Source organism: Lonchura striata, chromosome 10 (assembly GCF_046129695.1).
Source record: "Lonchura striata isolate bLonStr1 chromosome 10, bLonStr1.mat, whole genome shotgun sequence".
In the NCBI taxonomy this organism is placed as follows: Eukaryota; Metazoa; Chordata; class Aves; order Passeriformes; family Estrildidae; genus Lonchura; species Lonchura striata.
The window spans coordinates 14,304,242-14,329,846 of NC_134612.1; the positions used below are offsets into that span (position 1 = coordinate 14,304,242).

The 25,605-nt window shown below is 50.3% G+C and overlaps 2 protein-coding genes across 11 annotated transcripts in view; one reads left to right on the forward strand and one right to left on the reverse strand.

Moving 5' to 3' along the window:
• ZIC4 (Zic family zinc finger 4) overlaps nucleotides 1–20,209 on the reverse strand; it is a 168,817-nt gene extending 148,608 nt beyond the window's left edge. The window contains exons 1-6 of one of the 10 annotated variants that reach the window (XM_077785670.1): nucleotides 17,734–17,949; nucleotides 14,812–14,896; nucleotides 11,507–11,595; nucleotides 9,194–9,811; nucleotides 4,402–4,726; nucleotides 1,403–2,538 (exon numbers count right to left, since the gene is read on the reverse strand). In XM_077785670.1, the coding sequence (XP_077641796.1) occupies nucleotide 2,538; nucleotides 4,402–4,726; nucleotides 9,194–9,811; nucleotides 11,507–11,564 (1,002 nt within the window). In that variant the 5' untranslated portion in view covers nucleotides 11,565–11,595; nucleotides 14,812–14,896; nucleotides 17,734–17,949 and the 3' untranslated portion in view covers nucleotides 1,403–2,537. Of the gene's footprint in view, nucleotides 1–1,401; nucleotides 2,539–4,304; nucleotides 4,727–9,193; nucleotides 10,465–11,506; nucleotides 11,596–12,542; nucleotides 12,870–14,811; nucleotides 14,897–15,259; nucleotides 16,229–17,733; nucleotides 17,950–18,016; nucleotides 18,120–19,799 lie in introns of those variants that run through there. The other 9 variants (XM_077785668.1, XM_077785667.1, XM_077785669.1 and 6 more) reach the window with 9 other exon arrangements.
• A 301-nt stretch (nucleotides 20,210–20,510) lies between these two features.
• On the forward strand, nucleotides 20,511–25,300 carry ZIC1 (Zic family zinc finger 1). Its single transcript, XM_021536905.2, has 3 exons — nucleotides 20,511–22,201; nucleotides 23,375–23,538; nucleotides 23,939–25,300. The coding sequence occupies exons 1-3, from the start codon at nucleotides 21,226–21,228 to the stop codon at nucleotides 24,134–24,136; spliced, it is 1,338 nt and encodes a 445-aa protein (XP_021392580.1). The 5' UTR covers nucleotides 20,511–21,225; the 3' UTR covers nucleotides 24,137–25,300.
• Nucleotides 25,301–25,605: the final 305 nt, after the last annotated feature.

The following is a 25,605-nucleotide window of genomic DNA, read 5'->3' on the forward strand; positions in this document are numbered from 1 at the left end:
TCAAGCACACAACAGAACATTCCTTCATTGCCAAACATGTGATAAAGAAAAATTAGGAATATAAGAAGTCTGGAAAGAGATACAATATACCAACATTGTAAATGTTTTTCTGCAAGCTACATTTTTCAGAGGTTTCTTCTCTGTACAGGTCACAAAGAATGTGCTAGATTTTCCCATAAATATGACAAGACCAAAAAGTAATAACAATAATAATAGTAATACCCACTCCACTCTAATTTGACTCTGTCTTTACTCAGAAAAGGTCCCATTAAATTAATGGTTTGGCTTAGAAATGCAGGACTGGGCTCAGATAATTCTTTAACAACTAAAACAGAAGTACACTGATGAGTTACAACTTCAAGGAATTCATATTCCGAACAGGGCATTGCATGATATCCAATGAGAAACTACTAAATAAAACTTGATCAGGGAAACATTTCAGTACAACACCATTATGTTTATAAAATGAAGATACAAAAGGGATGCAGTTTGACTATCCTTACACGTACAGACAGTAAAACATGAGAGCATATGGAAGCCATCACTTTGAATGCGTTAACAACTTCGATACATTGCAGTATATACATGCTTGATAGGTATTCGGACTGTTAAATGATCAAAGAATTTACTCTATGTCTACACTCTTGCTTTCACTCTACTGGAGAGAAAACATTTGTTGGTCACAAAGTGGTGTTAATGAAACCCAACATTTCTGCCTTCGCCCAATAATCGCATTCCGTGCAGAGTGTGCATAGGAATAATTTATTAGACGGAAAAGTTTGGAGAATGAAATGCAAAAACAATGGACATAATTTCAACTTTCGAACTGTAAGGTCATACAGACATCTATGGACATCTGTACACAGTCAGAGTTTCACGCAGACACAGCCACATATATCCAGATGTATGTCTATACACAGGATCCGATAGTTTGGCACTTTCTGCGCCCTCTGGGCCCCTAAAGTTATCTTTAAAAGTTTGATTTTATCTCTTTAGAAACGGTTTAAAGCTAACGGGCAGGGTGAGTTTGACAGAGAGGAGAACAAATCGCTGACAAAGAACCTTTTACGTTTCATCAGCGTTGTTAGGACGACGAGCAGGAATTTCTCAGATAATAACTCCCACTTCAAAGATTTCTCAGCTCAATAGAAATTGGACCATCCTTTTTATTCAACCACAAGGGCTGGCACTAAAGACGACTCAACTGTTTGAATTTTTTTCCCCCGTGTTTATTTTTCCCCTATTCACTAGGGTACTTGGATAAAATAAACAACAAGACAATTACTGGAACATGGACTTCTAACTTTCCCGGGCCCATGGCCCAGCGCCCATGGCCCCGGCCATGCGGGTGTCAAGTTCCCCCGCACCACGGAGCCTCCGCTCGCTGCCCCGCAGCGCCAGCGGAACCGGGCAGAGCGAGAAGGGGGTACGGCTGTCTGCCCTCGGAGCGAACCCCTCTTTCCAGCTCCTGGGGGACCTCCAGCGGGACACCTACTCCCTGAGACAGAGGCAGCCCGAGGAGGGGGATCTTCCAGTCCCCATCCTACCTTCCTCTCCCACGTTTGGTGGGGAGGAAGGGAAGCAATCCTCAGGCTTTGTGGCCAGTTTTTGCTGCTAGAAGCTGGTCAGAAAGGCTGGGGACAGCGGGCGGGAGCTCCCGCCGAGCTTGGGGGACTGGCAGTCCTTTATTCTGGGGAGAAGGAGACCGGGGCTGCAGCGTCGGAACAGAGCACGTCTCGGGGGGCGGGCGAAGCCCAGCAGAACCCAGCTCCGCCGAAGTGCATTAGGTGGAGGAAGTCTATCTCTAGCGGGGAGCAGATTGAGTGTATTAAGCTAGCATGAAACCAAAGGTCAGTGCAAATGTATCTTAATAGACTGTCTCAAATGGAGTGTGCCTCCTTTGAAGGCCGCTTGCTATTGCTCTCCTCATTACCATAGCGATCCTAACGTGGCATGCTGATGCACCATAAAACTCACACTTTCAACCCCAAAATCAGGCCCTTTGAACAACCCGAGCTTGATTAGACCTTTCTCCTTTTCTTTCCCCCCTTAAAAACCATTTCCTTGCCTTTAGAAACTCGCCCTCAAATCCCAAATGCATTCTCTGATCCTGGCAGAAAGCAGAAACAAAAGTGAGCTGAGGCGACGGTTCAAGCGGGCCTTTTCTTCCTGACAGTCTTATCCATTTTTATTATGGTCTGGAACAAGTGCCCTGTTCGCGTGGGTTTTGTTTACCGGAAATTAAATGAAAATGATTTAGTTCGCGTCAAACAAAAATATATACTTGTATACACAAGAAAAAGGGCCTGTTAGACGTAAATATTATGTCCTTAATGAAAAGACTGGACGGGCTCCAGACTTCGCCTTTCACTATTTAAGTATGACTTGCCTATTGCCATAGAAATCCTAACTTACCATGAAGATTCACCGTTGTGAAGAAATACTTCTTTGTGCGAGCTTGCTTTGATGTCTAAGGCATAAGATTCAGGCTTTCAGCTGCGTCTGTCTAGATTACCTTGAGAGCAACGGGGTAGACATCTGTAACAAGCAAATGAAAAATTAAAGGTGATTAGCCTCCACATCCAAATACTTCTGTAAATAGAGAAATAAAGAAATAAACAGATCTCGGGACATGATGGAAACATCCTCCCTACCCGCATCTGGCTTCTACACTTCTCGATTTCCATGACACAAGTTTCAGGGGCTGGAGAGGGGCACAACTCTCCCCTGTTTAGATTCCTCTTTCACACATTGCTCTCACCTAGCTGATTCCCTAAGTGTGTTCCCGTTAGCGACATGATGTTGTCACCATCCGTGCTGTTTAAACACAAAAGTTGTTGGGCTTGGACGAATGAAGAAAGGAACTCCGACTTGGTGCCTTGGGGGAAAAATACGGGTGTGTAAGGAAAGCACTGGGCATTGGAGTGTTTTTAATCACTGACCAGCTATTTATTTTCCTGTCGTTTTTATATTTCTCGGTATCAGCATGCACGTGTGTATGTGCGTGCGCGTACAGTTGTACACCCACAGTAACCCCAGTCACCTGGGTGCGGAGGTGATCTGTCAAACACCAGAGGATGTGGTTACAGCAGCCTTCTGTCTGCTCTCCGCAAGCCATAGAAACCCTTTCCAGCAGCCTATGCTATTTATTTGCCTATACTATCTGGTATTCTTAAACGTAATTAAAGTAATTAAAACGGCACCATTCGGTAGTTTCAAGCTACCCCAGTGGAGATGTTTGTTTATTTATTTTGGGGGTTGTTTGTTTTTTTTTTATTTCCCCCTCCCCCCTTTCTCTGAACCAGTGCAATGAACCCTGTAGGTTTGAGACTCTGGGACAGCATGGAGATGCTAAAGCCGCGCGGTGGGAGCGGTTCATTTCTCCTCGGGGCTGCTCGCAGGGCAGAGCCGCGGAGCAGCGGCCCCGGTCCCCGCGCTGCCGGGGGCTGCCCGGCCCCCGCCCTGGCAGTGACGTCGGAGAATGGTCTCCCCCCACCCCGTCAGAACCGCCGCCCCCGGGAGCTTCAGCGCCCACGGTTCAACAGGAGCCGCACTCTGGGTGGGGACGGGCATGTTTAGGTATTAGAAGTCATTACCAGTGGGAGCTAAAATGGACAGTCAATCATCGCACCCCCCTGGGCCTTTCTTTATTAGCGACTACTGGGTGGGGGAGGAAATATATATATATGTATTTATATACAGAAAGAGGGAAAAGTAAGGAGATTCTTTACAGAAACGTCCATCGAACGGGTTAATTAATCAAAAAATTTAATGGATCCATTTTGTACAAATTGGTAACAAATAATAGTTTATATATATATATATATTTCTTAAAAAAACACACTCTCACAGAAAATCGTGGGCGAACGGAACAGCGCAGCACACAATACTGTCGACAAGAGAAAATCTGTACAGAGAAAATCTGTATGAAACCACTGAAAGGAAGGGGAAAGGAAAACGGGAAGAGGAAGGGGAAGGGAAAGGGAAAGGAAGGGAAGGGAAAAGGACAGGGATAAGGAAAGGGAATGCAAATCAGTTGGCATGTAAACAGGCTGGAGCAAGGCGGTCAGACTGGGGGTGTGTGGCACGGCGGAAGGAGGCGGCAGCGCCGCGGCCGAGGCGAGCGCAGCCCTCCCGTGTGCGCGGTGCCGGGGGCGCAGGCAGGGCCCACCCGCGCTCCGCAGCCTCTCTCCCTCCGCCAAGCGCCTCTCGCTGCCGCTCCCGCTCGGCTTCCCCGTGCCCGGCGCGACGCTCCCTGTGCCGGCCGGGCCGGGCCGGGCCGCCCGCCGCCGCCCCCGGCGCCCCTAGCAGCGGGGCCGGGGCTCGGCGGGGAGGCGCGGCGGCGGGGAGGCGCCCGGGGGCCCGGGGGGGCCGCGGGGCCCCGCGCCTTGACACACGTACCATTCGCTCAGGTTGGCGGCGGGCTGCGCGGGCGCGGAGGGCTCAGCGTGGGAGCAGGAGGCGGGGGGCTCCCGGCCGGAGTCCGAGGAGGGGGACACCAAGGAGGGCGTGGAGGACTCGTAGCCGGAGCTGGGAGGAGGGGATTTGCAGTGCACTTTCATGTGTTTTCTCAGGGAGCTGGGGTGAGTGTAGGACTTGTCGCAGCCTCTCACTTTGCAGTTGTAGGGCTTGTCGCTGGTGTGGACATGCGAGTGCTTCTTCCTGTCGCTGCTGTTGGCGAAGCGCCTGTCACAGCCCTCGAATTCACATTTGAACGGCTTCTCCCCTGCAGGAGGCAATGGGCGAGCACAGCCATTAGCGGCGGCGGCGGGGCCGGGAGCAGCGCATCCCTCACCCCCACAGCCCACAGCCTCCCCGGACCCCTCTCTCCGGCCCTGCCACGGCTCCTCTCCCCGCGGAATCTCCTCTCACTAGCTCTTGCCTTCCCCGCGGGCCCCGCCGAGCATCCCCCGGAGCCGCCGCTCCGTGCCCACCCGGATGCGTGGCCGGCTCCGCACGCGGAGCGCCCTGCCCAGCCAGCTTCTCCTTCTCTTTCCCCTGGCCTGTGTGTGCGTCATCGTAAGGGTTTGTGCAAAAGACAAAGCTCCGAAACAAGGAAAACTTAGAGGAGAACCGCTCGTTCCGAGCACACTTGTGCTGTCCCCGCAGACTCCGAAGTCCTGCAGAAAGAGCGGTCAGTGATTTATCCCTTCGAAGACTTTTACATTAAATACATTTCTCACAGTCCCCCAGGCACGTGGAAATATTTTCCATAACCTGGCTAGATCATATTTCATCCACTTCATACTTGTACTGATTACAATGCCGTGGAAGATCCACATCCCCTTCCTTCTCCTGCTCCCCAGCTTGCTGATACTGTGTGCTAAAGTATGAAATATTTCAGAAAGACACCGATTGTGGGGGAAAAACGATAAAGATTCAGCAGAAGGAGGACTAGGCCAGCGCACAGCACTGTCGCGAGGGTAGGATTCCCTTTTCATTTCAACCTACACAGCCACTGAAGGAACTGCAATCAAATTACATTGTCTGATCATATAATAAGTGATGTTAGGCATAATAGAAATACAATGGTGTTGCTGGAGTTGTGTAAAAGTATAACCTCAAATCGTGTGGACCTGGCATGGTAGACGATATACAGCAGGCTTTCTAGGAAACACGCCACAGCCAAATGCAGGATGAAATGCTGACGGCATTATTGTCGCTGACAATAGCAAACTGCAAAACCCTGCTTGCCAAGGGGTACCCAGGTCCTGTACCAACCTATTATGAAAATATCCTCCTCATCCATCAAAAGTCAAAAAGTATCAGGGCAGAGAGGACTCCACAAAAATACATGGCCTAACCTTAACGTGAAGTGCAAACAAAGCAACTGTGTTCACCATCATGGCGTATGTAGCCGAAAGGACTTCCAATATTTGGTTTTGTGTGTTTGTTTTGGTTTGGGTTTTTTTTTTAATTTCTTGGGTTGTGCGTTTGTTGTTGTCGTTTTTATTTTTTTCCCCTCTCAATTCGTCATGATTAAATTTAGGAGAGACTCAGTCTACATCGGGCTCGGCTGCAAGAAGAGGCAAATAAAGGAAGGCATGCCAAATATTTCACATGAATGCACTTTATGCAAGGTGGGTGGGAAAGGCTCATGGCTTCGCGTTTAAAGGATGCCCTTTCCGCACTGTAATAGTCAATAAGGAGCACTGACATCCTGCACCGCTAACATTTGCACAGAGGATGGGTAAATATCTGGCGTTGGAGGGAAGGGAGGGAAGAGGTTAAAAATAAGGTCTCTCACAAAACGGTGAGGATTCTGTAACCAAATACCGTCGACATACAGCGGTGCATATGCATAGACACACGCCCGCCTATAATCTAATTAGAGTTCCACGTAAGGAAATAATTTGACCTTCAGCATCTAAGTTGAGACAACAAATCAAGGATATTAGTGTAGTACAAGCAAGCAGTAAGTTAGGAGACCCCAGGGGAAGCCATCCTCATAAGCACTCTGCTTGTGCAAAGTGAGTTCCATTCAGGTAAAAGCGGGCTGCGCCGCACTGCGCTTTGCCGAGTTGAAAAATGTTCAACTTCGCTTAACCCCCTGAAAGAGCCACTGAAAGGTCCGTCCGTGCAGCCGGGTTTCAAGTGGGAAGAGGGCAGCATTTTCTCAGCTGCCCGGGTTGCATTCCCTGAACGCCTCAATAAAGGGGAGCCATCCGAGCCGTTTGCAAGTATTCCTTTGGCGAGAGCAGGTTTTCTTACGCGGAAATCCCTGCCCGGCAGGGAGAGGACACCGCACGGTCCCGGCTGCCGCAGCCCGGGCACGGAGCCGCAGCCACGCACAAAGTTCCGCGGGCGATGGAGACTCAACCGCCATTTTACCCCACACTTGTAGCTGGCCAAAAGTGTTCAGTGAAACTCAGCTCGGAATTTGTGGCATAATCCCCCGTCTCCGGGAGTGGATTAAGGTATTTACCAACTTCTCCGGGTGAGTGGCGGCGGGGGGAAGTCGGAGCTGGCGGCTCCCGGGCTGCGGGCGAGGCGCGGGGGCGGCGGGGGCCGCAGGGAGGGAGCGGGGCTGCGTCCCACGCCTCGCACTATTGTTCCTGGCCCTCAGGGAAGGCGGTGAAGTGATCCCAGCCCGTCCTGCTCGTCCCGTTGCAGCCGCCTTAACGGCCTTATCCTCCAACCTGGAAAACTCGTACATCGCCAGGGATCCCTATGCCTGCTCCCCAGCCTCGGAGAAATCAGAAGCTATTAATATTTAAGGAGGCAATAATTTTCCTGTTGAATCTAGAACTGTCTTCATGAATAATTCGTAGTGAGTTCTATTAGGGTTTCAGAAACATTGCGTTTTTGACAACTTCTGGGTGTTTAATAGAAACGGTGGAACCATAAAGGCCCTGCAGGAGTTTGCACAATATAGCAATTAATCACCGAGAAAGTTAAAGCCAAAAGTACAGCCGCGCCGAATGGTGTTTAATAAACGCAAATCTCCGCTCTCGAGTTTGCCCTGAACCTGCATCTCCGATGTAGGTCAGTTTTCCCAAGAATTTAACCATTTTCTGCTTCAGAGACTTCAAACAGTGAGGCCGTTAAAGAGCAGTAAAAGTTTGTTTACTTAAGAAAAACACTGTCATTAAGAGATGAGCTCTCCCGGTTAATGGCTGTACCTGTGCTGATACAACAAGGAGCTGGCTGGGATACAAGTTACGTGACCCGGGGATACCCCTTTTTCGAGGAAAAAGGGGGCCAAGAAGGCAGCCGAGGAACACAACTGTGCTGTCGTCCACCTCCTCCCCCCCACTCCCCGCCCCGCACACAGACTTACTCCTCATAGAGCGATGGAAAAATAATGAGGTGACGAGTGACGGTCGCTGTAAAATCTCGGTGCTATGTTTAGATGATAGCGATACGAAATTAGTGTATGTTCTGCATATTATATCACGTCGCGCTCTATCATAAAAAATGCAACTCCTGGAAGGTCAAGCCCTGCACCGAGCATGGGGGAAGGGGAGTTTTATGAACTGGAAGGCGAAAAAAATCGTTTGGCTGTAAGCAGATCTTACAATAGGATTATGTAGTTTCCCTCGCAGTGCATAAGGCTGTACAGAAGGGGGTGGGAGGTGGAAAACCCTACACTGGAACAGATTAAATTTTCCAAAAAGGGCTTATTTCTTATCTTCTTCTTTAGAGGGAAAAAAAAAAAAAAAAGAAAAAAAAAAAGGAAAAAAAAAAAAAAAAAAGACAAGCCAGCGCTATGGACTACAAACACCGGCTGCTAAACTAATTAATACAACTTCACAAGCTGCTCCTGGAAGTGTGAAAACTTTCTACGTGCAATTTCATTAATTATAAATGCTTTTCTGGCCGGAAGAGTTCAAACGTAGTTCTGCAAGATCGTCCATCGTGTTACTTTATTTTCTGTTAACTAGAACTAACAGATGTTTCTGACACATGTCCCAATTTCACTTAACAGATCTGCAAATGACATTTCAGAATGTACAGGCCGAAACAATACAAGGGTTTATTTTCTTTCTTTTCTTTTTCTTTTTTTTTTTTTTCCCTCACGAGAATCAGAAATCGCAGCTCCCCATATTTGCGAATGCAGAAAGTCGTTGGAAGGCAATGCTCATTAAAAATGTCAGTGTTATTCAGATCAAACATTTGAAACTCCTTCTGCCCAAAACAGAACTGTTGAACGAAAAGGTCGCAGCTGTGTTATTCTCACAATGTTCGAGCAGCAGCATCTCAGCGACATCAGTCAAAACTGACTAGACAAGTTGTAACTTCCATTGTTCACTTTTAATATGTGAGCTTGCACAATGATTTAATTTTTTCCCCCGACTACTTTAAATCAGAAAAAAAAAAAAAATCCTCGCCTACTTGACTTAGCAGAAATAGTAGCTATATCGTTCCATATTTACATAGATCTACCCACATAAACATTACAGCAACCTCTCCGCACAACCAGAAAAAAATATGGACTAGAATTCTGAGATTTGCTCTCACTCTCCCTTTCCCTCCCCCCTTTCCTCCCCCTTCTCCAAACGGTAAAGAAGCAAACAAATCTGAGAATTTATTTTCCAGAAGTACTTGGCGTGCATTCAATAACAACTCAAAGGATACATTAAAAAAAAAAAAGAAAAAAAAAAAGAAAAAAAAAAGGAAAAAAAAGGAAAAAAGCAAATCAGTACACGGAATAACAGAGAGAAAAAGAGTAAAGAGAGCTTTACATACTGACCTGTATGAGTTCTTTTGTGTATTTTGAGATTCTCTGATCTGGCAAACACTTTGCCACAGCCTGGGAAAGGGCAGGGGAAAGGTTTTTCACCTGTGTGGACTCTGATGTGATTTACAAGTTTATATTTGGCCTTGAAAGGTTTCCCTTCTCTTGGACACTCTTCCCAGAAACATATGTGATTGGACTGCTCGGGTCCTCCAACGTGCTCCACCGTGACATGAGTCACCAGCTCGTGCATCGTGCTGAAAGTTTTTGAGCATAATTTTTTGGGAGTCTGGTCCAACTCAATCCACTTACAGATGAGTTCCTGTTTGATGGGCTGCCTCATGTAACGAAAGAAGGCACCCGGGCCGTGGTGTGGAGCCAGGTTCACGTTCAGATTCATACCACCGTAGTTATGAAGCGAAGAAGCAGCAAAATGATCTGTCCTGGAGGCTGGTACTTGAGTGAAATGTTCAGACCTGGCGTACATTTCTCCAGGTAACCCCAGTCTGAGCTGTCCGTTTAGATGGCCACCTGGAGCTGCATGGGGAGGCTGCTCATGGAGTCCAGTGAACAGAGAGGGATTCCCAGCTTCTGAGTGGTGGTGGTGGTGACCATGGTGTCCGGGGTAGCTACCTGTTGTTGAGACAAACAGTCCGTGGTGAGAACTTGCAGCAGGGTGCTGCTCGGTCAGCCCTGGCATCAGTGGGGCCGGCAGGTCTCTGCGGATGAAGAAGTCCCTACCTGCTGCCAGAGCCTGGGCTGGGTGAGAGACGGGGTAAGGGGCTGCTGGTGACTGCGCCGGGCCAAACGCTGCCGTTTGACTAGAGACCACCTCGGCTTGGCCTGCCATATGATGATGATGATGATGATGATGATGATGGTGGTGGTGGTGGTGGAGCTGGTGGTGGGGATGAGGGGCAGGGCTGATCTTAAGGGCCGCGGGGTGATGCTGAGGAGGAGGATGAGGAGGAGGACGGTGGCGGTGCCCCATGTGTTCTGGCCGGAGCTGCTGCGGCCCGAGGCGGGACTCGGCGGCGTGTTCCCCCGGCTGCGTGGGCGCCGTGGTGTGGGGGTGCCCGGCGACACCCGGGAAGCCTGTCATGCTCTGAGGGGGGTGGTGATGGTGGCGAGGAGCCCCCGCCAAGTCTACTAATCTCAGCGCCGTGTTCCGCCTGGAGAGAGCAGCGGGGTCCATCACCGGGATCCCCAGAGCATCCACGCTCATTAGCTTCTAACGCTAAAAAGTCACCTGACAGCGGGAGGAGAGATACACAGGGCAGCGGGGTGGGAGGGGGGGAGCGGGGGAAACAACTTTCTTTTTTTTTTTTTTTTTTCTTTTTTTTTTTTTTTTCTCCGTTCTCCCGAAATAAAAGTTTCCCGGTCCCGCTGCCCTGGCGCGGGACGCACGGGTGGCTGTGCCAGCGGGTGGGCTCGGGGGCCGGCGGGAGGCTTTGGCGGCGGCCGGGGAGGTCCCGCGGCGCGCCCGTCCTGCCCGGGGCCGGGGCGGCCCTCACGGCGCGGCGGGACCGGCCGGGCCCCGCTCCCGCCGCGCCGCTGCCCCGCCGGCCGCACAATCGCCGCGCCCGCCCATTGGCTGCCGCCGCGGTGACGTCACCGTGACAGGTCCCGCCGCCGCCTGAAAGGGAGATCGCCGGTGCCGCGAGGGGGGCGCGCGGGGCCGGGCTGCGCATGCGCCGCCGCGCCAACCCTTCCGCCGGCGCCCCCGGTTCGGCCCGGCCCGGCCCGGGGGTCTCCGCCCGGGGCTGGGCACTGCCGGCTGCCGCCTGCGGCCGGGGAAAAAAAGCCTCGGCGGGAGTGGAGGGCATCGCCCCGGCCTCCCCCTCGCCTCTGTTCGTTCCCGCTGCCCTGCCCTGAGACAAGGGCGGCCGCGGGGCTCGCCCCTGGGAGAGGCCTGGCAGCGCCGCCGGTCCCCGCCGCCCGGCCGGAGCAGCGGCGGCCGGGGCGGTGCCGGGGCCGGTCCTGCCGGCGGCTCCTCGACACTTGCTGCCGGCGCGGGGAGAGAGGTCCTTGCCCGGCAGGAGCTGCGGCCGGAGCCTCACCGGCCGCTCGCTGGCCAGGCGTGCTCGGCCCGGGACACGGGCCATCGACCCGGGACTCGGGCTACCGCCCCGGTGCCTGAGCCCGGACAAAGGATCCCTGAGATACTCCCACTCCCTTCCCCCTCCTCTGAGAAGTTTTAGCAGTTATCTGATTACTGGCCGCCGGAGCAATGCGAGAAATCGTGATGTTCAGGCTGAATCTGAATATTTAACCCAGAAGAGGGAGTCTCTCCCTTTCCCTCTCTCACTTTCTCTCACGCACACTTACAGGATAGTTCCACGTAAAATCCCCGTCCTTGGCTTGAAGGAAAAGCATTGCCAAACATTCATAGCGGACTCGGTTCTGATGATTCTCACCTGAAGGAAATAACATGATCTGCAGGGTTTGCGTGCTAGTAGTGGAAGTGTAGGTTTGGGCTTTAGCTGGACACACTGAGGCCTTAGAGGTTTAGAAAAACTTAGGGCTTCAGCATAGGAGGAAGCATCTGCTTAAGTTTTTAAGAAGGGAATTATGAACTTTAAAAAGTAAATGAAACATGGGAAAAGATCCTTTTGCTCCATGAAAGAAAAACACATCTTTAAATATCTACCCACTGTATTACCACAGTACTTGGATCCTGACACAAAAACGGCTCCACCAATAACCTCACAGTCATATGAAATATAGCAATGATTAATTCTCTACCCATCCTGTCAAACTCTCATCATTTTAATACATAGACTTGCTGTTAACTTGCTAGTGGGTTCTTTATCAGGTAAAGCTCTCAGCGTAGAATTTTGCATTTCCATAAGAATTTAAGTGTTGGTGATCAATAGGCTTTATGTGAAGTAGTAAAACAAGAAACTACTTGGCAATGTCAACCCAGCTACTTTCATAACTGAAGCTGCAAGGCAATGATTGGAAACCATAAAATTAAAGTTTAGGACATACATAACCACATAGGAGACATCTTTGTCACAGCTTCACATATTCTGGGTTGGCTGCAATTACGTATTTTGTCTCTGCTTGCATTTACCATACTTGCGCTGTAAAACTAGGCTGATATTCAGGTAGCTAGCTATAGATACATTCTTGTACACATCTTTCTGAGTGGAGATGATGAAAAGTGACAAATGATGCAATTAGCTCCCCAACCTTACATAACATGTTTACGCAGGCATTTTAAACCACACACCATCCTCACAATATCTCAACTTTCAAGTCTACTTGCTCTACGAAATGGATTTGACAGTCCTATTCATGACCATCTCAATAGGAGTGCACAGAAGAGACAAACGTTAGGAAGTATGAATCTGTTACTTACAAATGTACTGAGACTGTGAATCCCAAATAAAGCTGCTTTCCTCATACCTCCTTAAAACACTGCATCTCTACATACTTGTTATCCATAAATTCTGACACTTCTCAGTCAAGGGAGAAATCATCTGGAAGAGTTTGCCAATTAAAAAACCGTCATAACCATTTTGGCCTAAGTTCATTTCAAATGTGATGATTTCTTGCCAGACACTCATGGCTCTCAGTTGCCCCCCACTCAGGGCTGTCTCTCACACCCTTTTCCCGGCAGGGTGGGAGAACCTGGCCCTCGGTGTCCCTCACTGTTAGGTGAGGTTGATGCGAGCCCCGCTTGTGTGCGTGGGGGCAGCGGGCGGGGGCGGGCGGGGGCCGCCACATGACTGCGAGGAGGCGGAGAAACGGGGAAGAGGAGGGAAGCGGGCCCAGAGCCGGACGGGCTCCGCTCATCTCCCTCAATGTTTTGAAAACTTGAACGCCTGTCTGTGCAGCCCTTTGGCAGCTCGAGTCCATGCTGCTGCCACTCGAGAGGTGACCGAGGTCTCCTGCTTCTTGGCAGCAGCCTGAGCCCCGATTGACCAGACACGCCGGGCTCTCGGCAAGCTCTCAAGTGTGTCAACACCAGCTTCTGCAGGGCCAACAACCTGGCTGCTTGATCCTGAGTACGACTTTCCCTATGGCTCCTGTGTGTCCGTGACCCCGTCCTCAGCCCCTGGCCCCAAAGCCAGCCCGAGCTGGAGGGCTGTTCTAAAGAGGTGACACGTTGTCAAGACGAGTCACAAGCACTTCTCTGGCCCCCGACCCGGCTCTCGTGGAAGAAAGTCGGGGCTGTGCCCTGGGTGAGGGCCTGAGCTGTCCCCCTGCTTTCCGCTCCGCCGTGCGGGGCCCAGAGCTCCGCCTGCCGCAGCTTGGGGTGGGCGGCCGCGGGGGCAGCCCCGACCCTCCGGCCTCCGCCCGCACCGGGCTGCCGAGGCCTGCGGCATAACCGCCTGCACATCCCTTTGCGGGGTGGGAACAGCCCCAGCTGCTCATCGGCTTTACCTTAGCCTTGTTTTCTCGGTAGTAATCTACCTAAACATCAAGATGCTTGTCGCTAACTCTAACATTACTTCGAAGACACAGCCCACTTTATAACTGTGCTCAGCTCAAGGCGCAGCTCCTGCCCACGGGAAGAGCTGAAGAAAGCCAAATTTGATCTTCATGCACCCCGTGGTCTCCCACTTCCACCTCTGTGGAAACTTCCCGACCAGGCAGCTACAAAATATCCAGCCGGTGCCCGAGGACTGGGCAGGGCCGGGATGCTCTGAACACTTCAGACAGGCTTCGGGGGTTACGTTTTTCGGCTTCAAACCCCGAACGAGAGGAGGGGAACAGATCAGTCTGAAAAGCCCTTATCTTTACTGTAAGAAAGAGAAAAAACACAAGGAGTAGAAACAGAGAGGACCAAGAAAGTAATCCTGCACGACTCCTTATCCCTTAAACTCTCTTTGACAGAGAGGGATGAGGGAAGCAGGCTCAGGACCTGAGCCCTAGTCCCTGCCTGCCCCGGCAGAAGGCACTGCTGGTTAGGAAGAGGTGGATCAAGAAAGCTTTTCAGCAATCCGAGTTTCACCTCAGGAGAGGGTACTGAGTAGCTCGAGAGCACACTCGGCCTTTGTTTTTATTCCCTCGCCCCATATCCACTTATGGGCACTTCTTTATTTCAGGGTTCCCGAACAATGGGAAGTCAGCTACCAGACAAGCAACGGTTTGTGCCTAGGTTTACCTCTCACATTTTGTGACCTAGAGCTACCTTAGGACAAGCAAATCATATGCTTATTCTAAATAGAATATTTCATTTAGGACCTCAAGATTAAGGTATTCCTGTCAGATAAGCTGTCAGTCACTGACTACTTAGACACCACATTGTGGAAGCCTGGTATCCCTGGTAAAGATGATACATATCATGTAAACCCCATCAACAAGATCAAAGTCTTCTTCTTTAATAGGATCCAATACATGTCAAACCTCATTCCAATCAAATCGTCCGTAAATGAATTCAAGATGAATATGTCATAGAATAATGTGACAGTGCAATCACATGGGGTCAGGGGTTGTTGTTTCAATGAGAGAGTCGTCAAATATTAATTCTAGAACCTCCAAATGAATAGGCATTGAGCAGGATTAGGCAGCTGCTGGTGGGGTGTTCTGTCGCTGATTTGTGTTTATGCAAGTACGTTAAACACTAAGCTGAAAAAAATACAGTCTCCTTTGAACTGTAAAAAAGACATATTTTAACTTACTTGACTTTTCCAGAATGTTTCTGTAAAGTCGTTTTCTTTTCCTCATTACAAGGGGAGTCTTGTGCCTCATTTCCTGGCTTTGTTCCTGTTTGGGAGAGAAGTAGAAAGTTAAGAGTAAAACCATTTGTGTGTGATATGAAATGAGTAAGGCACCCTATATGTTGGGCATCATGGATTCAAAAAGAAAAGGAAAAAAACCCCAAAAAACCCAAAAAACCAACCCCTAAAACCAAACCAAGACACAAGTTAGGCAATGAGAGGGGAAGAAAAGCTTTCTCCGAGGGGAAACTGGAGGCTGTCTCCCCAGCAAAGCAGCACATGTTTTATGGAGTCATGAAGTTTCCATGGCTGATTTAGGAAAAAAAATTATGAAAGGACATATTTTCAATTCTCCTTTGATCTGACATTCACCTTCTGGCAGGCTATTGTAAGGCAAGTTTTTACCCACTTGGCTATATTGTTTACAGATCCTTCCGTCCCGAAATTAAATTCCGGACTCTCTGCGAGCCTCCAACACAAGTTGTTGTCTCAGCAAGGATTAGTATAGTACCACCCTGGCACTTCTCCCTGCCTATAATTTTCAGCTTGCTCTTTGCTCTCTGTAAGGCAGAGCACTGCCACTGCTACAGGCAGAACTTTGCACAGCTTGCTTTGAGCGGCAGCAATACCTTTGAGAGCAGATCTGGGGCTGGATGCAGTGTCTGAGTCTGAATTTTTGCAGATATCTTTGAAAGTCTCAGAATTTTGTTTGTTTGCTTTTTAATACAGAAAAGCACACTAGAATCTGGAATCAGTTACTTAACATGACGTTATTATTATTAATATTATTATTATTACTCTTTCTACTATCATTATAGGCAGTCCAGAACTAGAAAACAAAAATCTGTACTAAGACAAATATTTGATGATATATATTAATTATGAAAGTTCATCATCGTATCACAGTAATAATATTTTATAAATAATTTGATGACCTCAATATTTTCACTGCTCTGATGAAAATTACTGCCAAAACTTTAGCAATCCCTTAGGAATTAAAATTCCTAGTCAGCTTCCATTCATCCTTGCACTTCTCTCAAGTCAGAACGGCCAACATTGCCTCGCTAGTGAGAGGTTTGCAGGAGTTGTGCTTTATTGGTTACGGTGGGAGGCTGGAGGAGTGCTCAGTTCCCAAGTGTTCGCCAAAACTTGTTGAAACTGGACAAAAAAAGAAATCGCTGCATTTAATATTTCAAATGGTTACCAGATGACAAAAAGGAAGGCAAAACAGTTCTGCATTTCAGAGTAAATACTGGCTAAAATTCTGGCTCGACCTCGCACGCTTTTCTCATCTGCGCTGAGCCGTCGGCGGAGCAGGAGGGTGAGGATGTCCCCTTGTCCCCTTGTTGGGATGTCGGGCGCTAGCGTGGGGTACCAGTTCCACCCCCGGTGTCGCGCTGGGGCTGCCAAAGGACCCGCCCCGCCCCACTTCCCTAAACGCTGGCTCCGGGCCGGGTGGAAGGTGCGCGGGCTGAGCGGGGCCGGAGCAGCCGCCGCCCCGCGGGACCCCGGCGGCCCCGGGCGGGTTGCGAGCCAGACCGAGTGGGCGGCAGCAGCGACGGCGTGTGCCCCGCTGCCATCGGCTCGTCACGAAACCTGTACTTTCCGCGGCCGCACAGGGCGGAGGGAGCGTTCCCCGGGAAGGGTTCGGTGCAGAAATAAAGTTTCTCGTCTCCGGGTGGAGAGAGCCCCGAGAGAAGCCCGACCAACGGGCTGGACTCCCCGGAGCTGGGGGATCGCGCGTGACAAAGGAGTGACAGGAAAGGGGTCGGCGAGAAGTCCACGCCAGTCCCCATCGGTCGGCGCTGTGCCGGTGCCCGGGGCTGGCACACTGAGTTGGGCTCGGGTCAGAGGTCACCTTCAGATGTATCGCCCTGGGCAGGGATTTGGGAGCTTTCTCCCTTCCCCTGCCGGTTTAGACACGGGACGGCCCCTCGGGGCCGTGAGCAGGGTCGCAGCCCCTCCCCGGGCTCTGCGCGAAGCAGGCGGCAGCACCCAGCTCCTGAGCAGCGCCCCTGGCTCTGCCTGCGGGGGGGCGGGGAGAGGCCGGAGGGGGCCGGCCGAGCTCCCGGGCTCCGTCCCTCCCGCACCCGCCTATAAAGCAGGGCTTGCGCTGCCGGGGCGCCGGGTCCCCCGGAGCGCCCCCGTGGCACCGGGCGCGGCGGTGGGCGAGGTTCTGGGCGGGGAGCGCGTCCCCCGGGACGCCTCCCCACGGGGCTCGCCATTGTCAGCGCTCGTCCCCCTCCGCACGCCGCCCCGTTCCCGGCCCTGCCTGGGCGGCCGCAGGACCCTTCCGGTCCCGGTGCTTGCCCGTCCGAAGCCAGCCCGGCCGCAGTCGGGGTGGGGAGCGCCTCCGCCCGCTCTGCGCACCCCGCTGCCCTGTTCCGCGGACCTCCGCCGCTCTGCCCTGCGCGGACCTCCAGGCCGAGCCTCCCTTTGCATTTAGGGGGGCGGGCGCGGCTCCTGGTGTCCGACAGAAGGTGTCGGACCCCCGCTTCGGTGCTTCCCGGGCTCTCGGCCCTCCGCCCTCCCCCGCCTGCCGATGTGCCGCCGGGACCCTGCCCCACGTGGGCGAGGGGCAGCCGAGGCGCTGCCCCCCCGCACCGCAAAGTTCCAGCCCTTCTTCCCGGGGTGGCCAAGCCTCCTCCCGACGACCCCCCCCGACGACAGGGAGCTCACGTCCAGCCCTTGTGGCAGGCGTGGGGGGGCTAGCCAACTGCCCGGACTGTACAGGCACCCTCTATACCCAGGCACTTACCCCTGCGACCTGTTGAAGGTTTCCCCTCATTTCTGAACTGGCAAAAATAAAAGTGGGGGTGGAGGGGAAAGGAAAAGAAAGAAAGAATGAAAGAAGAAAACAATAACCCCCCCCTAAGAACCCACCACCTCTTTGGCGCTTGCATCGAGGCGGTCATCCTTCATTTCTTCTTTTCTTGCTTTCTGGAAGCAGTTAGGGAATGTATGATGAAGCAGAAATGAGCCGTCAGGATGATATTTTAATGGCTTATATGTCACGTTGGTGCATGTGGCTTTGAACTGGAGCAGCTTTCGTTTCCTGCAGAGAGCGCACCGCAAATCCCACTTGATAACTTCTACAACCCACAACATTTTTTTTTTTTTACATTCACTCTTACACTGTATATTTAGATACGCTTCCTAAAAATACCTTCTCGTCTGCCTTCTCGTACATTTTGCACCGACCTGGAATGATCACTGATTTCCCCTTGCACTGGGAGGCAGGCTAGCACTGAACTACCCAACTTTTTAGCTCTCCGAATGCCATCGCCCGGCACACTTCACAGTAAGGCTGTGTCCTTCGCTTAATTTTAGCACCAAATACAGAAAGTAGTGCAACACCCGCCTAAGACTATGTCCACACCCAGGCGCTCCCTAGAGCGGGTATACCTGTTGCTCTGAGCTATTGCAATTCCATGAAATAGATTTCGTAGAATAAATGCAAACGTGTAGATTCAGCTCACCATTATTCTAAAAAAAAAAAAAAAACAAAAAAAAACAAAAAAACCCCAAAACCCAAACAAACCAAAAAAACCCACAAAACCAAAAACCCACCAAACCCTGTAAAGCCTCCCGAGATCCAAGGAAAATTACATAATAGATCTGCTTTGAAAGCTATCTCAGTGCACCGAGCACAGGCACACTGCGTCTGCAGATAAACTGCAGTGAAACATTCCGTCAAGGCATATCAAAGTTTATTTATTGCGTTGATGTTTGTTTGTTTGTTTTCTAGCCGCAATGGCCATTTTATACCTCTCAAAATGAGGCAGTTCTCACTCGCGAAAGGCTCTTGCAGCAGCGCTGCCGGTCCGACTCCCCAGTACCTGCGCTGCGGATTGCTTACCAGCGGCTATAATTAGAGAGGATGAGTTTAAAGTTTCTTTGTTTGGAACTAGGAATTGGAGGGGCTCGGACTGAGCTGCGAAGGAGGCAAGTGAAGGGCTGAACAAAGGCGAAATGTATGGGATCTGACTCTTAGCGAGCTTTTGGTGTTTTCGTTACTAGAAAATAATTAGAGCTAATGAATATGCAGGCGACCGAGTAAATAAATAATTTGCCAGTTTTATATATGCACGCACATGGGCACATACGTAAGTGTATCTATACATACATACAAAAAGACGTTTATATTTTAAAGTTTCTTGAGATATTTTTTTTAGGAGTCGAACCATCTTTTAAAATATTGTGCAAATGTTTCTTAGCTTAATTGATTAAGCCACTAAGGTTTTCTGCTTTTAAATACCATACTTACACATTTCAACAATCATTTTAATATATAGTCAATGGCGCTTTGTAGAGGGAACAAAAAAGAACTATCCACAGTTTTTCAATAGACTTTGAGCTGGGGAAAGACAGGTTAATCGAGGGTTGCATCTAGAAAACAACCAAGTGTTGTATGTTTGCACTGAATCCAAATGTCTGCATTTTTCTAACTAAATCAAAGGGAGTGTTATTTCTTTTTCTGCTCACTCATCTGAAGGTAAGTAAATTTTCTCTGGCGATCAAAAGCCTGGTCAGCAACAAAGACACCGCCTGCTTTTTCCACCGTCCTGGTGTGGCAAGTTGAGGAATTTCAATAACTGTGACAAGGGTGACTGATTTGTGAACTAGAAAAGGTTTGAATGTCAGAAAATTTACATTGCTCCTATCGGGACTTAAAATAAATTTCCACCCCCCCCCCCCAAAAAAAAAAAAAAAAAAAAGAAAAAAAAGAGAAAAAGAGAGAAAAGTAATCGTGAGTTACATGCAGTAGGAGGAGAAATAATGTAGGTTTGGAAAATTTACAGTTTAACCTGAATGAGAGAAACTCCATAAAAGAGAGAGCAAGCGACACCGAGAGAAAATGAGAGCGAGAGAGAAAAGAGAAAGAAAATAACAAAAAAAGGAGGCGAAACAACAACAACAAAATTAGAAAGTTAAGAGTGCTCACCCACCTGCGTTTTGATGGGTGCAGAAAACAAGATTTATTTCAGAAACCTGATGGAGGGATAGAGTCAGCTACACAGAGAAATCACGCCTGGTGTTTAAAAATTAGATCAAGTGCACCCAGCACCTACTCTCGGAGAGCTTCACTTTTAAATAAGAAGAAAACACCTTCAAAAGACACGAATCCCTATAGGGCTTCTCTTTCCAAAGCCTAAAAAGTTGCTCAGTGATCTTAAAAATTCAGGATCACCACAAAATCATCATAATCATCATTATCAGAATGCTGGAGACAGAGGGACAGAGAGAGGGAGAGCGGGGGACAAAATAACCCTAATAATAATAGGTTTTTTTTTTCCTTAGCATACACATACACACAAAAAGATGCGCTGGAAATATTTTCGTGGGGGCAAAAAAAAAAAAAAAAAAAAAAAAAGGCAAAAGCAAAAAAAAAAAAAAAACAGGCTTATATATATTAAAAAAAAAAAAAAAAAAAAAAAAAGTTGGGGCTGCCGCAGCCCCGTTTGTCAGAGCGGTGTCAGGGCGCCACAATACCTGCGATGGATGAGGCGGCGCGGCCAATCAGCGGCCGCGGCCGGCGGGGCCGGGGGCAGCGACGCGGGGAAGGGGGAGCCGGGCCCGGCCAATGCGCGCCCACGTCCGCCCGCACGGCGCTCCGCCCCCGGCTCCCATTCATCAAGGGGGGGGACGGTGTCGTCTTTTCAATTCATTTATCTGCAGGAATGATTGCCGCTATCAGTCTCGCGTTCACCGCCCGGCTGAGGAGGTGAAAGTTTCTCCCCAGGAAGATAAACCGCAAAAGACAATATTGTGCATGATTTGCGCCTTTTTTTTGCGGAGCGAAAAAAAAAAAAAAAAAGGCCCCCCGAAAAAAAAAAAATCGGGTGAGTGTGGGGAAGCTCGAAGAGGAGAGAGAAACAATCTCTCGTCCACTTTGCAACATTCCTATAGCCAAAAAAATCACTGAAGGAAGTTTCTTTTTTGTTTTGTTTTTTTTTAATTTTTTTTTTTTTTTGCTGCCTGTGTTGAACTCTCGCCGTTATTGTTATTTGCAGCCAGTTTATTTTTGAGCTCACCCAACCCCCTCTCCCCACTTAAACCTCCCTGAAAAGTCAAAGCAGAGAGACAGTGAATATTTTTGGGGCACGTTTTTATTATTATTATTATTTGCAACTGCGAAGATCTCTTCCCCCGTTCCGCACCAGCCTTTTTTTTTTTTTTTTTTTTTTCCATTTTTTTTCCTTCCCCCTGCGCTGATGCCGAAGGGGGTGTTTTTGATGTGGTTGCTTTGGTGGTGATCGTCGCTGACTTTCCAAAGAGGGTGTTTTCGCTGCCGCTGCTGCTGCTGCTGCTTCTCTCCGCGTTGTGTGTGTGCGCGCGTGCTTTTTTTTTGGTTGCTGCATCGACGCTGGGAAGATGCTTCTGGATGCTGGACCGCAGTATCCCGCCATAGGAGTCACTACCTTCGGATCCTCTCGCCACCACTCCACGGCCGATGTCACGGACAGAGAAGTGGGGCTGGGGATCAACCCCTTCGCCGACGGCATGGGCGCCTTCAAAATCAACCCCAGCACCCACGAGCTGGCCTCGGCCGGCCAGACCGCCTTCACCTCGCAGGCTCCCGGCTACGCGGCGGCGGCCCTGGGGCACCACCACCACCCGACCCATGTCAGCTCCTATTCCAGCGCCGCCTTCAACTCCACCCGGGACTTTCTGTTCCGCAACCGCGGCTTCGGGGAGGCGGCGGCCGCCAGCGCCCAGCACAGCCTCTTCGCCTCCGCTGCCGGCAGCTTCGCCGGACCCCACGGACACACAGATGCCGCGGGACATATACTTTTCCCGGGGCTGCACGAACAAGCCACCAGCCACGCTTCGCCTAACGTGGTGAACGGGCAGATGCGCCTGGGCTTCTCCGGAGACATGTACGGCAGACCCGACCAGTACGGCCAGGTCACCAGCCCGCGCTCCGAGCACTACGCCTCGACCCAGCTGCACGGCTACGGCCACATGAACATGAACATGGCAGCCCACCACGGGGCAGGGGCCTTCTTTCGTTACATGAGGCAGCCCATCAAACAGGAACTCATCTGTAAGTGGATTGAGCCCGAGCAATTGTCAAACCCCAAAAAGTCCTGCAACAAAACTTTCAGCACGATGCACGAGCTGGTGACTCATGTCACGGTGGAGCACGTTGGAGGACCCGAGCAGTCCAATCACATATGTTTCTGGGAAGAGTGTCCAAGAGAAGGGAAACCTTTCAAGGCCAAATATAAACTTGTAAATCACATCAGAGTCCACACAGGTGAAAAACCTTTCCCCTGCCCTTTCCCAGGCTGTGGCAAAGTGTTTGCCAGATCAGAGAATCTCAAAATACACAAAAGAACTCATACAGGTACGGTAACCTTCTCTGTCGCTTTTCTCTCTGCGAGTGGAAGCGCCGAGCGCCGGGGCCAGAGCGGGACGCGGGGCCGTGCCGGAGGGGTTGGGGGCCGGCTTGGCTGAGGCTCGCACGGGGAGGAGGGGGTTTGGTCCAGGAACCACTGCTTTTTTTCCGGGAGAGGCCGGCTCGGAGCTCCTCTGCAAAACGAGCTCGGTCACAGCCACGCCAGCAGCAGCAACAAAAAGAAAATGATCCCTGCCGAGGCAGAGGGGGAGGACGGCAGGGTTTGCTGCTGGGATTGTTAGGGCGGAGGGGGTGGGGTGGGGGATCGCAGCAACCTGTCCTGTTTAAATTTATAGGTTTTAATTAATTATTGTTCGGCAGTTTTGGCTGTGGCACGATGAGAAATTGTGCTAAATGTTGCAGGCAGCTCATTCGTCTCCTCTCTGCAATTCAGGGCTTGGTAAATATTTAATTCCGTTGAGCGATATTAAACAAACCGAGCCCGGCGCGTTACTGTGTTATTGTTGTGCGGAGGGGAGGCGCCGGTATTCCCGAGAACTTTTTCCTTCGTGGGAGGTGGGAACGGAGCAGCTTCTGGCCGGGAGAGCGATCTCCCCTCGCTCCAACCCCTGAACGCTGAAAGCCAGAGCCGCTTTCCCTAGCGCTTTTGCCGAGGGTTTGTGGAGCTGCCCTCTCGTTGATTTCCCAGACCGGATAATTTTCAATGTTATTTCAAGAAAATATGGGGGAGGGGGCTGGGGAGGTGGGGGAGGTGAAAGAGTAAAATATTACGAGAACGAGCTATAAAATCGGAAACCATACGCTGAGGATCGTGTGTAATATCCCACCACGCCTGCTCTCTCGCTCGGAGCGTTGTGAAGAGGGAGAAGTGCCCGGGACTGGGGTTGAAAGGAAACTCGCTTCTCCAAAGGGGAAGGGGAAAAAAAAAGTTATTTAGCTCCCCTGCTTTCCGAAACGGGCGCTTTGCAGGAGTCGGAGGTCCGGAAAGGATAGAGACTAGAAGCAAGGTTTTGGGATTTGAGCCGCGCTGAAGTTAGAAAGTTGCAAGTGTTTGAAATGGAGCCCTGAGCTCCGTCCGGCGGTGCGGTGACAATGAGCGATCCAGCCGGCCCTGCTTAATCAGATCCCTTTCCCCCCACCTCCCCCTTCCCTCTGCAATAGGTGAAAAACCATTTAAGTGTGAGTTCGAGGGCTGTGACAGGCGCTTTGCAAACAGCAGCGACCGCAAAAAGCACATGCATGTGCACACTTCCGACAAGCCCTATCTCTGCAAAATGTGCGACAAGTCCTACACGCACCCCAGCTCCCTCCGAAAGCACATGAAGGTAAATGGAGGGCGCCTGGCGTGCGGGCCTGCCCGGGCGGAGGGCGGCGGGGCCGGCGCGGCCGTGCCTGCGGCGGAGCGCGGCCCGGGGCCGGCCGGCGGCGGGGCCCCGGCTCCGGGCCCGCCGGGCCGCGCTCAGCCCCGGGCCCGGCCCCGCCGCGGGGCCTTCGGGCGGCGCGGTGCAGCCGGGGAGGGGCAGGGAGGCAGCCAGGACGCAGCCGGGGGGCGCAGTCCGGCCTCGCCCGGCGGGCAGGGGCCGGGGCTGGAGCCGGGGCCGCCGGGGAGCCCCGCTGGGGAGCCGAGCCCGGGGCCCGCCGCTGGCTCCCCTCGTCTGGCGCATCCCCGGGCGAAGGCCTCCGTCCGCCGCCGCTCTCTATCTCTGCCCGGGTTTTCTCTTGCAGGTCCATGAATCATCCTCGCAGGGGTCCCAGCCTTCTCCCGCCGCCAGCTCAGGCTACGAGTCCTCCACCCCTCCAACCATCGTGTCTCCATCCACAGAAAACCAGACTGCCAGCTCCTTATCCCCTTCCTCCTCCGCAGTCCATCACACGTCCAGCCACAGCACGCTTACATCAAATTTTAACGAATGGTACGTCTAAAACGCTAAAACAAAACAACAACAACAACAACAAAACACAAACCGAAACAAACAAAAAAAAAAAAGCCCCAAGCGAGCAAATACATACCCTATTTAAAGACTCCAAAATAATGGACACTCTGAAATCAAAATTTAAATGATCAAACAAAACTAAAAGGCTGCCAGTAGACCCAGGACTGAGTAAAATGAAGACTTAATTTTTAAAAATATTTTTTCTTTTTTTCTGTCCTCCATTATCTCTCTCTCTCTCTTTTTAAATTTTTAATTGTTTTTTCTTTACTTTTTTTTTTTTTTTTCTCCTGACTGTTGTGCTCTGTTCCAAGGCTTGGTAGGCGAAGGGGTTAGTAGAATGCATAAGAAGACAAGGTTACCAGGGCAAATGCCAACTGTGTAGGGCTTCACTGGAAACCACTGATTAGAGATCGCCAACTGCATGTCTGCTCGGGCAGCGGCCTTCCCCCCCCATCCCCTCTTGTAAATACAGAATTATTAGCATCAAAAACAAAACAACAAAAAAAGTGTACTGTTTGATTTTGTAAATAGTTATATCGCAAGTTGAATAAGGGGATATGTGGATTTGTGGTCTTTGCATATATGTGGGGGGAGGGGCGGGCGGGCGGGAGCGGCGGCGGGGGGGCGGAGGTGGTGGGGGGGCAGAGGGAAGAGGTAGAAATTCAACTATTTGTACTGAATGGCAAGAATGTTCTAGTAAATGTGTATCAAAATGTGAATTACTTTGTATTATTACAGTCTAAACGTCGATCTAACAGAATATTATTGGTATTAATGTGCTTTTTTGTATAAAGTGCAACATTTCGTCCCAAAGTCCAGTCTAAGTAGTGCAGTAAAATGTTGTTACACGTCCTGTCAAGAAATTCGTATAGTGAAAGCCTGGATCTGCGTGTCAAACTGTTACATTTGTTTATGTAAAGTGATATTAAAAAAAAAAAAAGATATAAACTATATCTGTCCGTTGCTTTTGGCAAATACAAGAACATAATGTATATAAATCCTAATTTCCATATTTATCCGCATGTAAAGGTCCGGTTATACCTGTTACAAGATATTCAATATTTATGGCTAGAAGAATTGGTATGTAAAATTTAGTTTACAGAACTGTTTGGTAACATTTCGTACCTTATTAAAGATTCTTAAATCCCAAGAATTGTGGTAGGAATTCTTATTCACTAAGTCAACCTGCTACAACTCCTACTAGCTTTAGGATATTAGAATAAAACTGTCCCAGTTTTTCACTGCTTTCCATTATGTCATCACTAAAGCAGCGAAGGTGATATAAATGTGATAAATGAAAGGATCCCTGCTGGCATTACTATAGTGTGTAATTAGTATTTATATCAAAATTTATGAAACAAATTTTCGGCCGCAGTATAATTTAAATGACCTTTGCAGACATAGAATAACAACCATAAAAATAACAGAAATAGATTGCATATGCTACATAAATATTAA

Bases quoted from the DNA above. Each gene is read 5' to 3' on its own strand.
- ZIC1 (XM_021536905.2), top strand. From the start codon at position 21,226: ATGCTTCTGGATGCTGGACCGCAGTATCCCGCCATAGGAGTCACTACC. The intron at 22,202-23,374 runs GTACGGTAACCT...CCTCTGCAATAG, and splicing joins ACACAAAAGAACTCATACAG to GTGAAAAACCATTTAAGTGT. The intron at 23,539-23,938 runs GTAAATGGAGGG...TTTCTCTTGCAG, and splicing joins CCCTCCGAAAGCACATGAAG to GTCCATGAATCATCCTCGCA.